The sequence below is a fragment of the Phalacrocorax aristotelis genome, chromosome 9 (assembly GCF_949628215.1).
Source record: "Phalacrocorax aristotelis chromosome 9, bGulAri2.1, whole genome shotgun sequence".
In the NCBI taxonomy this organism is placed as follows: Eukaryota; Metazoa; Chordata; class Aves; order Suliformes; family Phalacrocoracidae; genus Phalacrocorax; species Phalacrocorax aristotelis.
Window position 1 is genome coordinate 2967229 of NC_134284.1, and position 17625 is coordinate 2984853.

General features: G+C 36.3%; 1 protein-coding gene across 1 annotated transcript in view; it reads right to left on the reverse strand.

The window, feature by feature from the left end:
- RYR3 (ryanodine receptor 3) overlaps positions 1 to 17625 on the reverse strand; it is a 254437-nt gene that overhangs the window by 124322 nt on the left and 112490 nt on the right. The window contains exons 20-32 of the mRNA XM_075103206.1: positions 16557 to 16773; positions 16242 to 16346; positions 14647 to 14750; positions 14117 to 14200; positions 12286 to 12445; positions 11720 to 11867; positions 10562 to 10767; positions 9691 to 9865; positions 7850 to 8058; positions 6786 to 6970; positions 5995 to 6031; positions 5477 to 5637; positions 4773 to 4938 (exon numbers count right to left, since the gene is read on the reverse strand). Of these exons, the coding sequence (XP_074959307.1) occupies positions 4773 to 4938; positions 5477 to 5637; positions 5995 to 6031; positions 6786 to 6970; positions 7850 to 8058; positions 9691 to 9865; positions 10562 to 10767; positions 11720 to 11867; positions 12286 to 12445; positions 14117 to 14200; positions 14647 to 14750; positions 16242 to 16346; positions 16557 to 16773 (1957 nt within the window). The remainder of the gene's footprint in view (positions 1 to 4772; positions 4939 to 5476; positions 5638 to 5994; positions 6032 to 6785; positions 6971 to 7849; positions 8059 to 9690; positions 9866 to 10561; positions 10768 to 11719; positions 11868 to 12285; positions 12446 to 14116; positions 14201 to 14646; positions 14751 to 16241; positions 16347 to 16556; positions 16774 to 17625) is intronic.

Sequence of the window (17625 nt, forward strand, 5' to 3'; positions counted from 1 at the left end):
GCTTATATTTAATTATCAAATAACTACAGACACTGTATTAAAGTGTTGATTAGTGTCCACCTGTAGTTTACTGTTAATAGAGTAAATCATTTGCTAGGTTATCTTTATAGACCCACCTAACTTTCAGGCAGCTATGTCTGCTGCCTTATGTGCTCTCAACACCTATAACCAGAACTTTGGTAACACTACATGATTCTTCTCATATGTATCCAAATCCAACATCGCATTCTAGAGCAGCTCCTTAAAAATCCAGCCACTTTACAGCTACATACTTTGGCTCTGGCTTTAGAAAATGCACCCCCAACACAGGCTGAGGGTAGAATACAGCTTTTTAGACCACCACACATCTTTTAGAGTTCTTTTGCATTTTATGCTGGACAAAATTCACTACCAAAAAGGTCAAAACCAAATTTCTAAGAGGGAACCAGAGGGGGATAAGAAGAGGGTGAGAGTGCATTATTTGATCAGGATAGTGGAAATCCTTATTTCCTATTAAGATTACTGAATTTCTGATCCATACTCCAAAAGTGATGAATGTAATTTTTTAAAAAGATCTCAAAGACCTTTTTATTTCCAGGCTTACCATTTGTCTCTGGCCTTATAAAATCACAGTGAATCACATAAAATCACAGTGCTGCAGTTTTAAAGTGTCTGGCTGGGTGTGGGATTTTTTTGACAGCTACATTATCCTCATTTCCCCATTATACCTGGACTCAAAGTACATGTCAGAGGAGTAATACCAGTTTATTCTGAAGAATTCTCTACAAGATCACGAAAAAAAATATTTAAAAAGATACTCATAGAATAGCATATTAAAAAGATTTCAGTGCTCCAGGGTGGCTGAAAGAAGGCATATTTTATATAATCAGTTCAAGGTTTCAGGAGTTCAATTAAATATTTTAATCAAATCATTGTTGATTTTGTGTACTATGCATATATGTTATACATATTAAGTACAATTACAATACTTGCACTGTGAAGGAATACAACTCCTAATTTTGAGGATAGCAAATTACCAAAAATTCAAACCAATAAACTGAACGGGAGTCACAAAAACAACATTAAAAAAAAAAATCTATATTCTTTTAGGTGAGAAAACAGCTCCAAAACAAAACAGAACTTAAACAAAATGTAAAACAATAACATATAATGGAAACTCTGTATGTAGAATAAAGTATATTCAGAACTATGACTGTTGGGATAGACAACATAATGTGCAGCCATGTACGTACATTCTAATCTTTTTGATAAGCAGAAAAACCACAAACTCAAATCCAGAAACAAAAGGTAGCAGGGACTGAAAGACACTACTAATAAAATGAGTCCTCTATTTCATTAAAGCCTGAAAGTAACTGACTGAGACAATATAACTCTCAGCCTCTGCCCAAAGACAGATATTTCCTAGTAATAATAACCGAATTTGTAATTTCTAATCTTGTTTGAAAGTCAGAAAACCATTATTAACTCAGAATAAAATAAAATAAAATGTCTTGTAAACCAACATTTAAGATCTCCTTTCTGCTATGAATACCTTACCATTGGCCTAACAATTAATGACAAAATCTGAAATATATATGTATACACTATCTTTCATTTACTGTTCTGTTATAGACAGTGGGTTTTTTTCTCAATGTCACCATGGCATTTAATAGTTGGATCAAGAACTACAGCAAAAGTCATTTCTTCTCCTCAATATGTTGACCTGTGGTCCTTTTAGAATAAAAACAGCATACAAATATTGTCTCTCTACTTCAGTTAAGAAAACCGGAAAGTGCAAACGTTTACAAGGTTAGAATAATTATCTTGCAGTCTCTAGACCAGACGAATATGTCATTTGCTGCAATTTGGGTGAGAGATTAGATTTACTGAAGTATTTTAAAGATTTTATATTATAGTAAAAATATTCAAGAAATGAAAATTAAAACCATCCAAGACTATTTTCACTACTTTCAAAGATAGAGAAAAGATTTAAATCACTCCAAATAGGCAGAAGTTGAGAAATACTTCACCCTCAGACATAACGCTCCTGTTAGAATATACACAGAATCACAGGGGTTGGAAGGGACCTCTGGAGATCATCTTGTCCAACCCCCCTGCTGGAGCAGGCACCCCCAGAGCAGGGGCACAGGGCCGCGTCCAGGTGGGGTGTGAATGTCTCCAGGGAAGGGACCCCACAGCCTCTCTGGGCAGCCTGTGCCCCTGCTCTGGCACCCGCACAGGAAAGTTTTTTCTCATATTTAAGCGGAACTTCCTATGTTCCGACTTGTGACCATTGCCCCTTGTCCTGTCATTGGGGACTATTGAAAAGAGTCTAGTCCCATTGTCCTGACACCCACCCTTTAGATATTTATAGGTATTGATGAAATCCCCCCTCAGTCTTCTCTTGTCCAGGCTGAACAAACCCAGGTCTCTCAGCCTCTCCTCATAAGGGAGATGCTCCAGGCCCCTGATCACCTTGGTAGCTCTCTGCTGGACTCGCTCAAGCACTTCCCTGCCCTTCTTAAACTGGGGGGCCCAAAACTGGACACAGCACTCCAAATGTGGTCTCAGTAGGGCAGAGCAGAGGGGGAGGATAACCTCCCTCGACCTGCTGGCCACACACCTTTTAATGCAGCCCAGGATACCATTGGCCTTCTTGGCCACAAGGGCACAGCGCTGGCTCAGGGTCACCTCGCTGCCCACCAGCACTCCAAGGTCCTCCTCAGCAGAGCCGCTCTCCAGCAGGGCACCCCCAACCTGTAACGGTGCCTGGGGTTGTTCCTCCCCAGGGGCAGGACCTTGCACTTGCTCTTGCTGGATTTCATGAGGTTCCCCTGGGCCCAGCTCTCCAGCCTGTCCAGGGCTCGCTGCATGCCAGCACAGCCTCCTGATGGATCAGCCGCTCCTCCCAGCTTGGGATCATCAGCGAACTTGCTGAGGTTACACTCTGTCCCTTCATCCAGGTCACGGATGAATATGTGGAACAGGGCTGGCCCCAGCACAGACCCCTGGGGAACACCACTAGTGACAGGCCTCCAGCCAGGCTCTGCCCCATTGATCATGACCCTCTGAGTTCTGTTGTTGAGCTAGTACTTTGTCCATCTCACTGTCCACTCATCCAACCCACACTTCCTTAGCTTGCCTATGAGGGTGCTGTGGACGTGTAAGGGACTAGAAACTTGTCTCAACATTGTTGGCAGGCAAGTTTGACTACCGAAGCCTGATCACCACGGCAACTGAGCAGGACAGTTTAATCACCGAGGCAGCCCATTCAGTTCTACCCGACACGAATGTGTGTCATGTTGTCTCAGAGTACATGCCCTCTGTGCACGCGCCCGGGACAAGGGCTGACTGACAAGATTTGTGGGGGACTTGGACCATCTAGAACTTTCCAGCACCCTTTAGTGACAGTAAGTGACAGTACTGGGCATGTGGCCCACTGCCTAGCGGGAGGCATGGGTATGCAAAAAAGTAATTGACTATGCAAGAGGACAACCTCATAAAAAGGGGAAACCAGTGGGGACCATGAGGAGCAATCTGGAACATTCCCCCTCCACCCAGATTCGAAGACACATTGGACCACACAGACCAACGGATGGACTGCACGGACGGACTGACCGCCACTGATCTGTGGTGGTAGCTACTGCAACACTCTCGCCCTCTCTCTCTCTCCCTTTCTCACTTTTTCTCTCTTTCTCTGCTTTTCTCTCACATATTTATTGCTGGCCAAATAAAGTGACTTGGCACTTGACTCCTTTTTGAGTCAAAAACCAAAGAAACCAAACCAAAACAAAAAAAAACAGCAAAGCATGGGGCTTAAGCACTTTCATCTTGTTTTCTTTTCCCAGGATGTTGACATTTAATACCCCTCCAGCATGGCATGGAATTCTCTGACCACTCTTACAAAGCATACCAAAATCACAACTGCTAGATCACTTCCCACCCCCATTTGCAGTTTGTGTGCAACCCTGCCACAATCATCTTCAATGGAGTCAGTATACAAAGTTCCATTAAATTTAGCTGAATAACATTTAACTTTTGTATGCATTAGAGATTTGTGGAGCTTTTGTTGATATAGAAAAAAAATGACGCATTGTGGATAATCTCTTTCACAGTGGATGCCATACTATGGACAACTGATCTTACTAAAAGCAAATCTCATCAATCTGGTGCTGAAAACTTCTGTCAACTACCGATTCATTAGCGTAATGACTCCATGTTTTAAGAACATTAATAGCATTTAGGGACTGTCCTACTTATTTTGGCTTGGCACATTAATGCATATTTGAATTTTGGGGTTTGAAACTTATCAAATCACAAGATCTCCAAATCATAGCTATCTGCAGAAGACACAAACCCTGGTAATAATAAACTAAATTTATCTATCCATACCAAAAATTACTATATCTAAAGACTAATTAGATCCTATGCTGAATTAAATATTTCCCCTATCATATAACAGATTTAATTGCCAAAAAACACTTTAAAGAATAATTACAATTATAAATCAAGATTCTGAAACACAAGAATTGAGGGGTAAAAAAAAATTTTTCTGAACGTATCTACCAAGAGTCCTTCCTCAGCATTTGAAAAAACTGCAAGAAGTCGGAAAAATGTAGCCTTACAAAAGAAAGAGAGAGAGAAAAAAAGTGGGATAAAACAAAACCATATAGGAAACCATGTTATTGTCACACAAATAGTGCTCAGTTAGATTTCTGAACAAGAAAAAACAATTTTATAATACTATCGAAATGACCCGCTTACTAGATAGCTTCCTGAAAATCTGATAATACCTGATAACAAGTGCCAAGCTCTTTTCCATTGGCTGTGAATGACAACATTCCAGTAGCCAGGTCAACAAAGCATCCAATTTCTAAATCAACATTACTGCGACCTGATCTCTGGGAATTAGCAATTACATCTCCTCCCCAGACCATATAGCAATTGCTCCGCTTCACGCTGAAAGAACAGCAAGAACAAAGAAAACAGATCATAGGTCACACTGAACTTGACTAAGTGTTCACTGAAGATGTACTTTTCAATGGAGTAATAGTTAGAGATCTCAAAGGTGCTTGTGCTGCTATTAATTTTGTTTCCTCGTTAACAGACCCCCTTCTTTTTAATAATGTAAGCACCGTGGGTAAGGGATCAGACTAAGTACACTTTTTTCCTTTTTTTAGAATTGTGAAACAATTTCACATGCTTCTGTGTGATTATGTAAGACACTTTAAAACAAATAACAGGTTCACTCACAGTGACCAAATATGGATGTTAAAAGAAGCGTCACAAAACATTCTTTCAAACAGAACATTAATGAGGAATATACTCACTTTAACAAGGCTATGTAAACCACATTAATATATAAATGAGCACAGAATACTCCTACTCCATAATCCATTTTCTTATTAGTTTAAATTAATGTTTAAAATATTCAGCTTGTGAATAATTCACATTTGAACAAGTGTTAAAACACAGTAAATGATAAATAAATCCATACCTTTCATGAACCCTGCCTCTCTCATCACCTAAAGTAACTGTCACTGTACAATTTTTACTTAGATCAAAATTCTCACTGTAAAAATGATAGTCTGGTGTTACCCAGCCAACCCAGACAGAGGATGGGTCTTGGCCAGCAAATATCCGTAGTGAATAAAAATACTGAAAAGAGGAAAAGAAAATATTAGTAATAGAAACCTAAATTATTTCATCAAGGAATACTCAAATGGTGATTTAAAAAACTCTCCTATATTTCAAAGTCTAATAATAGTAATTCAAATTCTCTTAATATGTCATTTAAACTGCTAATAAATTAAAAAAACAGACCAGTGGTTTAAGATGGTGAGGTTTATGCCTCAAGTCATACAACTCTGGGCATTATTATTTATACACAGTGTTATATCTTAGCAAATGAATGAAAAGGCTTCTTTCAACAGATTAATTTCTAATGAACATGCTGCCACAACTAAATCTACTTCAAAATTATGAAGAACTAAGCATCTCAACATATTTACTTACCGTAGTAGAAGGAGCAGCAATTTCTTGGCTGTGCTTTCTAAAGGTAAATGGATATCAGTAAATTAATTTGAAAAAAAAGAAAAAAGAAAAAAGAAAAAAAGTAGTGAAAACAGTACTCATTATTAAAATTAAGTGTACTTACAAGCTATCTCATGTTTGCTGGGTACTGAGTATGCACAATAAATTAAGTATGCAAAGACTGTACAGGATACAGATAAACACCCAAAATAATTGATTGCTCTTAAGGCAGAGATGGGGAGGCAGGGGGAAGAGACAGATTTACAGCCATTAAATAAAGATGAAGGCAATGCTGAAAGTTGCTGAACTCAGTAGTGCCTGGTATCTCTAAAAATCTGTCCCACAATCTTTTTTCTTTGCATGGATTAGTCACTTTTCCAATAACAATGAGTTATTGAACAATAATGTAGATGAGCATTAATCCAGTGGGCAAAAGATTCTGAGCTGATTTTCCAGCCTGGCTGAAGAGCTTGGCATATCCCAATAATTTTGAAGGGACGACGGCTGCTTAGCAATGAACAACTATAAACCTTGTGATGCACCTCTTCAGATATGGTTCTTTCTTGTCTGGATATAGCCTTCTGCAGCAAAGTTGTGTGGTAAATTTATTAAAACCATCAAGAACAAAAAATCTCAGTAACATGCATCCTATGCTAGTGTGTGCTTAGTGCGAAACCAAGTACAAAATCCTGAGTGTACAATAATAAAGAATAATAGAACATATTACATTTACATTGAGAGCATGAAATCGGATAACTAAAACCAAGCCTAACCGTTTTTGGAAAACATCAGATGAAGCATTTTCCACACCCATGCTGAAGTTGAATGATGAGCGGAACTCAATGGGCATACTCAGACGACAATATATCATGTCTGAATTGCTGTTCTGTGTGCCAAATGTCTTGTGAGTAACTTTTAACCGAGGTGGACTCTCAATGGTTCCATCAATTCTCCATATCTAAAAATAACGTAAATAAGTTTAAAATAGTGCTATTCCAAGAAAAACCCTGAAAACCTTCATTAAGGAACTAGAGGATGAAATAACTGAAACAGTCAACTCAAATTTTTCAAAATTAATTAATTTCAAATCTATGCAATTCAGCAAAGTGTGTTTTGTTTAAGAAGGAAACGGTCAAAGGCAAGTATTAGGGAATAATTGCCTAAATACCTATATTAAAGTAAATGGCCTAAGGATTATGTAAAAAAACTCATCAGGAATTCACACATATCACTGCGGAGTATAGTAATATGGAATATTTTATACAAAACATAGGATATATTATTGTGCTCTAGAGTAGATTAGTTAGGGAGCTGTGGAATTCCTATCACTGACGCAACATAAGAACAAATGAAACCCGTATCACCCAGCAACACCACAGCTACCCTTAAATGTCCCTCAGGTTAGCAAAGTGGACTAAATCAGTCTCTGCTTAGCTTTTCCATTACCTTAGGAGATGCTGAATTCAGCTGAACAATTTTTAGGTACTTAAGAAAACCGTATAGTAGAGAAGGTTTAAAGAAATGAAAGTGAATGTAAGATAGAATATCAAAAAGGGTTCTAAGAAATCAAAATCAACATGTTTCAAGTAGCTACCCACAACAACATAAATTAGTAAGACATATAACAGAACAAATAGGTATATCCATATGAATGGTAATACTACCATAAACGCAGCTGGAGATAGACAAGATCATCTGGAATTATCTAAAAGTGACTTAATAGATTTATATGACAAACTGTCTGATGACAGTAAGTATTAGTAAGGCTTTAATATCTCAGCTTGCTAAACAAACAGTTGATAAACAGAACAGGTGTTTTCCCAACATGTAATGTTACCTCAACGTGAGGATGATTTTTTGGCACATTGACAAATGTTGGTAAGCGTTTACTAAACCACATAGCAACATCTCGGTTCATGTTGACAGCAAAAGGTTCAAAACCTTCTTGAAGGCCACACATTGTATAAAACTTGAATGTACTGGCATCCATTCCAAGGTTCATACGACCAATCTGAGATAGACCCAGTGCACAAATTGGAACAAAACCTAGGAAAATGATACAACAACAACAATAAACCAACAGTAATTTATTTGAAGAACAGAGCATTCTATTTTGGATCCATCTAATGTGAAATAAACTTTAGCTCTTATAAATAATGCACATGAAGTGATGACAGTAGCCACCTTAAATAATATCGTCTAAGTCCAATATAATTTCTACCAAAAACCCTGAGGACTTAGGCAACGAATGGACATTACATGCACTATCCCATTTATTTAAACATTAAACCAGTTTAAAAATTCTTATTAGTAAGTAGTAGTAGATTTATGTGAAAAACAACCAGAAAAATATCAAGTCAAGAGGTAGTTTTGTAGACAATCAGATTTGAAAAATCAAGATTTGCTCAAGTCAGTTATTCATTTACTAGAAGAATCAGTTATGTTCATCATTTTTAGACTAATTAACACATCTTTATACAATGAATTGGACACTAGAAGACAACATTGGCTAGATAAAAGTTATTAACAAATGTTAAGTAAGCTCTCTGAGGGCACTGAAGTTTCAAAAGGACTTTGAGATGAAGTTCGGGTATTTCAGTACATCTGTTTACAATTTAGTTTGTCACCAGTAGCCGTAAATTTGGTGCCAACCTTCATCTCGCCATCATTCACGATGAACAAATACACACTTCTTTAATGTGGGCTTTTTTTACGACTGAAATTTTTTGGTCTCCTTATACCTGTAGCAGCCAATAGACAGGGATGAAAGGCTGTTGAATTATTTCTCCATCTCTCGAGAAACAACTTGGAGCAACTACAGGGAAAAGCCAACAGTTCAACCTTTAAAGGAGAAATGTTCTCTCCTACACTTCAAGCCTCCAGGAAAGCTCTCTTAAGGCAGTCCGTCATTCTCTACCATTAGAAAAACTGTCAGTTGTCAGACCAAAGAGGGACAGTGACCAGCTGCAGAGTCTTCTGGCAATTACTAAAGGGCATGAAGGTTGGAGGAGATATGCTTCCAAAGAAAATGTCAACTAAAAAAATGAAATAAAACTGTTTGAAAATATTCACGGCCTCCTTTAATACAGTCACGTAGATACTACTGTTCAAAAAAGCAAAGGCCAAAAACAGAAAAGGAAAAATAGCCCAGGAGAAGGAGAAATGCAGATAAGCTATGAATGGGATGGAGAAAAAAAAAAAATTACAAATCAGACTCAATTTAAGTTGCAAAGATTTGTTCTTTCAGTGCATCCTCTCACCACATAATATTCACTTTGTCCTTCACAGACAAGAACTTGATACGTGTATGCTCCAGGGAAATAATCAGAGACTACATTTTCAGCTTTTGGGAATATTTCAAGGTGTTTATTATTACCACTTCTTCCTAATGCTGAAGTCCTGTGAGTAAGCCTAGAAAGGCTCGAAGAAAATTTACTCATTCTGATTGCCGAAATCCCATTAATATCTACCTCTGCTTAAAGGAAAAAAAAGAAAAACAATTTGTGCCATGTAAGTGCTCTTTAAAAAATTTTATGAAGTTAATGTGTAGCACAGTCTGAAGGCTCACATGATGAAATATTCTTTCTCAGCTCACGAAGCCATTATGACAGCCTAGTTTTAATGGGCTTTGTTTTGTTTTGTCTTCTCACAACCATGTAACTGTAAAAAGAAAATTACCACTTTCTATTCCAAAGTCAGCAAATGCAAGTTCTGAACCTTTACTGGTTATAAGCAATTCTCCATTCAGAGTAAAGATAATGGATTTGTCATCCAAGTTTATCATACAACCAACCACGTCTCCTGGTTGCCAACTTCGTCCAAAGAATCCACTGCCTTGATGCCAACGCTGGCCCTAAACAAAAAACCACGCAAATAAACACCATGCTAAAAATGAAAAATAAAACAAAATAAATAAATTAAAACAACCAAATATTTCACCTTCCAGGATCTCAAAGTAATTTGCAAACAGTACTGATCATGGCTTTCAGGTAATTAATTATTATCTGAAATATTTCACACAGAGAAGCTAAGGCACCCTAACTTCAGTGGTATGCAAACAGCAGTTTAGAACCTGGATGATAACCACTGTTCACTGGATTCCATTTCTCACATGCAGTGTTTATCATCATCCTTCTGGTCCTTCAGGAGTCAATTTGGGGAAGAAAGAATGTGCAGAAAGTGGAAAAGGGAAAACAGAACAGCAGTTCTCTCTTCCCATCACTGAAGGAATTTAATTTTACTTTTGTAAAACACCACTTATAAAAAACAAAGGAAGTGAATGCTGTATTTTGTTTATCCTTACGACACGCATCTTTACTCAGCTGGGTATATCCTAGGAAGATAGATATAAATCAACGCACCTTTGTTAGCGTAATTTCAATAACCAGAACCAAAATGCAGATACTCTCCAGCATGAAACAGAGCTCAGAGGTATCTTTATATGAATCAAAACTATTCCAGTAGTTGGTCTGGAATATACAGAGGAAGCCTAGACTGGAGTTCTCTGCCTCGCCTGTTCATAGGTGAAAAAAGATAAAGATGTACTGACTTTGCTTCCTTCAAATACAAATGCTTGGTCATCAGCTCCCAGCTCTATGTCAGGTCGACAGCCTGGCCTGGCCCAGCCAACACGCATATCTCCACCTGTCACAGCTTCGAATTCAAAGTACCACTTTCCAGACTTCACTGCATAAGACTGTTCTACTCTGAAAAATCGTATCTTGTCAATGCTGACTTTTTCCACTGTTTGGTCAGCTGCAAAAATAAACAGAGGAAAAAAAATAACCCACCTTTTGTAATAAGATGAAACTATAAATGCCACTGTTCAGCTGTCACCTGTCCCCAGTATTTTCTGTCTCTGAGGACAGCCATTATCTACCATTGCATGTTTAAGAACCTTCACAGTAAATGTTAAAACAGGAGAAAGAGTTATCAGCGTACAGAGGCCAGCACATTCTAATTCTCTACAGGATGAGTGTTCATTCACTATTTAGAATCAGAATGTTTCAAAGTATCACTCAGTGCAGAGCCCCAAACACAAAACTGACTAGAGGAAACCTCAGAAGTGTAAGATTATTACGTTCAGTATAATCCAATGCAATAATGCAGTATTACAACAAAATACTTTCCTACACAAGCCAATACATTTAGAACATTTTAAAAAATTATCAAAGAAGTTCTGTTTCAGTTTGGATATTTTCAAAAAATTACAATGATATAGCAAATAAGAAGAAAATGTAAACAAATTTCTGCTCCAGATTTCAGTTATAAAAGATTATTGAACTTGGTGCACTTCTTTGACTGCTTCTTAAAAACTGAGTTTGACTTGAAGTAGTCAAACCTAATCTGCATACCATGTTAAAAAATTCTTTTAAATTAGTCCCATATTATTTTCTTTCATTATTTCCAAATGAAAACCAGTATGTCCGGTCACACTCCAGATATTATCCAACCTAAAAATAATGGAAATTAGAATTATGGTATCATTAACTACAACAAATTTTTAAAAAAAAAAAAAAAAAAAAGAAAAATCTAAGTAATATACAAGTCATTTACAAAGTATATTTGCACCTTTCATTGAACTACACTGCAAAAATACACTAGTATTAATTAATATCTTACGTTTTTCCTATCTATTTCAGTGTTTTATGTCTTCTTCCCAGCACTGAGGGGAAAAACCGCCATGATTCTTATTGGAAGTACATACCTATCTCTTGGTCGGGTGGCTCAATATTATAACCATAGCCTGCAAATGTTCTAACAGCTTCACGGAGGCTATCTCTGTTTGATTTTTTAGTACGTTCATCTAATAATGCATATGGCACTAGCCGTGGATTACGTTTGTTCTTAAGATCCTAAAAGGGGTTATAAAAAAACAAGAAGAAAACCGTTTAAACACCACAAAGACTTTATATAATGATTCAGAGTGTATTCTGACATAACGTTAAGATTAGAGAGAAACAATATTTATGAAGAACAGTTCTATGAGTGCAGGCCCAACTGTCAGTATTATTAAAAACCTAAAGACAAGAATGAAAGAGAAGTATGTAAATATATTCTCATACATCCTGCAGCTGCAGCCATGCAGGTCTGACAATCTACTCAGACTTGCATGGGCAAGGCTTCTTCTGCTGTTCCTCACACCATCTAACTTTTCCAGACATTACATGGCATTCAGTATTTATCCTCTTATTTCACACTCCCAACTGATGTTCTAGAAAACAAAACGTCACGTTCATTATTTATTACAAATGCATCTAAATAAGTCCTTACCTGCTGAATGCCATAGGTCCATCCTTGCTTTATTCTGTCTTTTGCCCAGACATTATGTGCATTTTCTGCTAGTCTGTCAACTAAAAATTCTTGAGAAGGTAACAATTTCACTTCAGAAAGATCAAGAGGGGCAGGTTTATATCCATTTGACATCATGTAACTGTAAGTCCACAAAGGAAAACAGAGAGTCAAGATACCCCACTGATGGCATTTAGAGTTTTCTATGTGGCATCCATAGGGTGTGGGTACACTTTCTCTCTCGCCTTGTCAATCTCCTGCTCTCCCATTTCTTTGCAAAAATCCTGCTTTGCATTTGGTCTTTGACTAGGTTATAAATTGTATTCTAGCAGAGAGTGTCATTTTCCACCTACTTGCACCCTACCTAATTAAACAAGACCCAGACCACCCTAAACAGTTGCTATGAAAAAACAACTTGTTATTAAATGAGTACTCTTTACATTTGTCATTTAAACCTTTCCAGTAATTTCTATTTTAAAGATCTGCATGATGACTTCTTAGAAAAATATTTTTAATGCATTATTAAGTATTGTATTTTTGATATACTAGTCTGTAAAGTTTATATACTAGTTTATGTACTGGTCTGTAAAGACTGAATTTTTCCAACAGAGGAAAACATATTTTAACTATTTTCTTCGTGCTTTTTCATTTAACAATTTTAGTCTTTTTTAGTAGTACGTATAACCCTCTCCAAGCCTTCCACATAGTATAAAGACTACTCTGCTGGTTTAGACATATGCAGACTCTCTTGCTCAAATCAGATAATTTCCATTTGTTAGGATGATTCACGTAGATGGGAGATATTTTAACAAGAGTCAGAAACTAAGATTTATTTGTTCCGTTACTGAAGACAATAGTATCAAAACTGCTTGCAGTATGAACCTTGGGAAATGTTCTTTTTTCCTTTTTTTAATTAACCCATCAACTGGATCAGGATTACCATCTCCCATACCCTAAAACTATTTTACTGCTCTCTTTAAAAAACTAACTTTGTTTCTCATGGATCAAGCTGTTTCAGGAAAAGCACATCTTGTGGGTTGATAAACTGATGTGAAATGGCAAGCATCCAAACCACGTTTTCTGTCTTCAAGTTTTGTTGCAGGGCAGGTCCCAGGAGGACTACAGAATCCTCACAGACAAGGCTAAAATATAGACGTAATCCTTGACTAATCTTAGCCACTTTGGGGGTGATTATTACTGATGACTTAAAGATGTCTAAATAAAAAAGATCATTCAACTATTTTAGCTCCAACTGCCATAGTTCAGCCACCAAAGGAAAAATATGTGCAACATTATATAAACAGTAATTTTCAATTTTTTTATCTTCTTTAAGGAAATGCATTTGAAAATGTCTTTAGAAAAATGTGTATGGTGGACAAACCTTTTCTTGGAGGAGAGGGAAGGAGAGGGGCAAAATGAAAGAGGAGTTATGGGAAAATGGTACACCCTCTTTCAGGTAGATTAGCTTACCATCATATACATATACTTTTCTTTGCTATGTGACAGAAAAGAACCAAAATGTTGCTTTTAACTTTGGAATATCTGTTCTAAGATCATGTAACACAGATATAATTGCATGTGGTTTAAGTATGCGACTACCTGTGCCTCCGTGAATTGCTCCACAAGGTGATGTAATGCAGCAGTATTCACAGGCAACCATCATTGCAGGCAAGATGACCAACCACGTGCTCTGTGAGCCCATATCAGGTATGGGGTTCATATCAGGCATTTTTGAAGTGACCTTACATTATTGTCATTTAATTAATACCTTGTCGTTACAAATAATACATAAGAGTTACCATAAGGTACATACTTTTTGGGAAGCTTGACTTTTTTAAGATCTTCCTCAGCTGCTGGTTGAGCATGAACAATGTGACATCCAAGGGCCAAAAGGGTTCTGCCAACATGAAAAAATGGCAACAGTGAAACACAACATTGTAATGCTCACCCATTTTATAAATTTCTTTTGGTTTTAGTATAAATACGCAGAACTAATGATATTTAAAGACCAGGGAAGTCGTTCAAAATAATGAAATTTCAAAACCCAAATATTTTAACTTCTCAAAAATAACAAATAAAACCTTCAAAGGTACAAATCTTTGGCTTGAAAGTTATGCCACTTTATTAAAACCAAAAGGATTTGGTGTTGTTTTTTCCTTTGTATCTCTGTAGAGACAAGATTTTTCTAAATTGCTCTGAATGTGTTCCTGGAACTTCTAGCAAAGTTAGCAGAACACACTTTGAATGAGATATTAAAATATTTTTTTATCTTACAAAAGTATGAAGTGCTTGAATAAAAATAAAAATAAACCAACTTTATCTTCTCTTAAATTGAAAGCTCACTTGAGGGTTTCTGTTGACATTTGTAGGTTATAATTCTTCTCTGTCTCAGGTAATTTTGAGAATTCCACAAGACAAGGATGATGCCTTTTATTATCATCCCGTATCTGTAACAAAGCAACAGAAAAGAGTACTTTCCTGATACCAGATTCAAGAGAGAATCAGAGTAAAAAATCAGTGAATTCTTTGTAATAACAAAGACATTGTAAACAATACCATTTATCTTTCCTCAATGGCAGTGACCTATCACTATATAAATGAACTTTCCCATGATTCATAATGCACACTATAAGTACTCCTTCATAATCAACAAAATCAGAAAAATAGAGCTATTTCACATGTTCTGCATAGATACACGAAACACAAAAAGCAAGCCTGTAAAATCAATGAACATTTCTGCTGAATGCCTGAACAATATATACTGAATAGAGCACAATCTGATCTACTGCACACATTCTGATTTTAAAACCTTAAAGTATCATTTGGTAATGTTTTCCAAATTCTACTGGAATAATAAAGCAGAGCATTCTTTTTCTGATATCAGTATTAGTTTTTGAATACTTATGTGACACTTAAGTAACGAAGCTCGTTCACTCAATGCCATGTGCTTCTATCCTGATGGCAATGGAGTCACAACATTTCATATACAAAACTTTTTTTCAATTGCCAAAGCTTAGAAACATTAAAAAGGTTAGTAAAGCTTAGAATTTCAGTAGCAATGACATTTTAGCAGATAGTATGATAAAGTTATTGAAGAAAAAGGTAACTCAAGTCCTTAAGTAAAATCAGCAGAAGAGAATAAAAAGAGATTCTTCTGAGGTAGGATACAGTTTTGATGGGCACATGGAGGACTAACCCCAGTAAATCTGAATTTGAAAAGAAGCAAGATGAAGTAAGAACTCAAGGCAGAATATAGACTTTAGAATATTATATTACTAGGCGAAGGTACCAGTTTGAATATAATTGTTGAATTTAATATAAAATTCTGAATATAATATTCTTGGCCTACCCTTTTAAAGTTTTTCATTTGGTAACATCCATTGGGCAGGGAATCCTTTGTCAGATGCATTTAAATAACTTTAACCTGTTAGGTTATACCACATTATAAGGGATCATTATAATAATAAGTTTTAACTGTAACTAATTAAATAAAAAAACCTGAGCTTTGAGGAATTTGAATGTTTACAAAACTCAACAAAACCCTTTCTCCAGTATCAAAAGAAGCCAATTTCCACAGCAGACTTTTTGCTTGTTATCTCTTTGACCCCCAAAACTAGACTAACCAAAGAGTTAGTTGAGGGGTTACTCACTATTGATACAATTTTAAGTAGAATTCCATTTTGGTATAGCTAGCATGTTTCTCAATTAAGATATTTTTTTCAAATTCTTAACTACTTATAATGCTGAAATATGTGCCTTATTTATATTCAAAATTTGCCTTCTAATCACTGTCTCCTGCCACCTTACATGTTCATCTATTGTTAGTATTGTATAGACCTCAATTAAATAGTCCAATCCAACTTCCAAGCTGAGGTTTTCTGGTAGGCAACTTAACCTAATATAGGTGACTGTACCCAGACAGCTCATTCAAAACATACCTTGCCATATGTCCAGCCCAGTTCTATTTTATTCATTCCCCACAGCTCATGAATATTTTCAGCTAGTTTGTCCCTGATCTTTTCAAGATGAAAAGGAAGAGCAATCTAAGAAAAGAGCATAACAATTCCACAAATAAGAAAAGGTTCCAGTTACCACACCTTGTAGATCCAAGATCACCTAGTTCAGTTAAGTACACCCCAACACACAAATGGTGAAGTGCTAAGAAAGGGGACAAGCCAGATTAGTTTTTATACTGTGAATTTAAGTTTTGTTAAAACATATTTTACAATTCCATTATTGCATACTTAACATACCTGACTGGTGTCTATTGGACAAGGGATAAAGGAAGCTTGGGAGAGGAATTGTGTCGTACCCAGCAAATCCCTCACTCCTTCAAAATCTCTCTTATATTCTTTCACTGGTTCCAGTTTCATCTTCTCTTTTGGAAGCAATGCTTCATAACAAGGAGCATATCCAGCAGGAGGCAGAAATTTAAACTCTCCATGACGTCCACCCAATAAGAAACGAACTCTGTGCAATTTTCAATGAAGAAAATATACTCTTAAATAGTCACCATATACTAACAGTACAAATAAATCGGCTAGAAATATAAACATTTATTTGAATAGCATTTACAAAAACGTAGGTGTATTTCATACTCTGATAAACACCAAAGAGTTACCAAGCATTCATACGAGCAGATACTATCGATAACACCATCACCTACCCACTATTTTTTGAAAATTTGTTTTGGCCAAAGCAAAAGTAATTATTCAATGCAGTAGTGTATTTAAAAAAGAATAATCTTACTTAAAATCAAAAGGTTGTAAACTGTGAAATGTTTAATGCATATAAATGATCTGGAAACACAAATCTAGTTTCAGTTGGACTGCTACTCTAAGAAATCCCATAGGGACTATTTAAATACCACTTAAAAGTTTTAAAGTAACTTCTCAGTGCACTCATGCAGGCAGTTGGTACATGAGAAAAAAAAACCCAGAGGACATGGTGAAAACAACCCACTACACTCATAATACATAAATCAAGCAAACAAAATTATACCAAACACTACAATTGGGAATGAGTATCAGAAGTGTAACTAAGATTCCTATTAAGCCCCTAAAGTTTTCTCTTTCTCCTCAGATACATGTTTTTCATATAAATTTAAGAGGATACCAGGAAAAACAACCAAGAAAAACTATCCAACTTCATACTTCAGTCCTCATGTAGGCAAACTCCAGAGATAAACAACCACAGAAAATTAAAAACAACTGTTATCTCTAGAAAATGGCCCATACTTTTGTTGTGATGGGGTGACCAGAAGAAGCCTATACCACTTTTTACTTATAATTTTAGAAGTACTAGAACTATCAGATCAACATA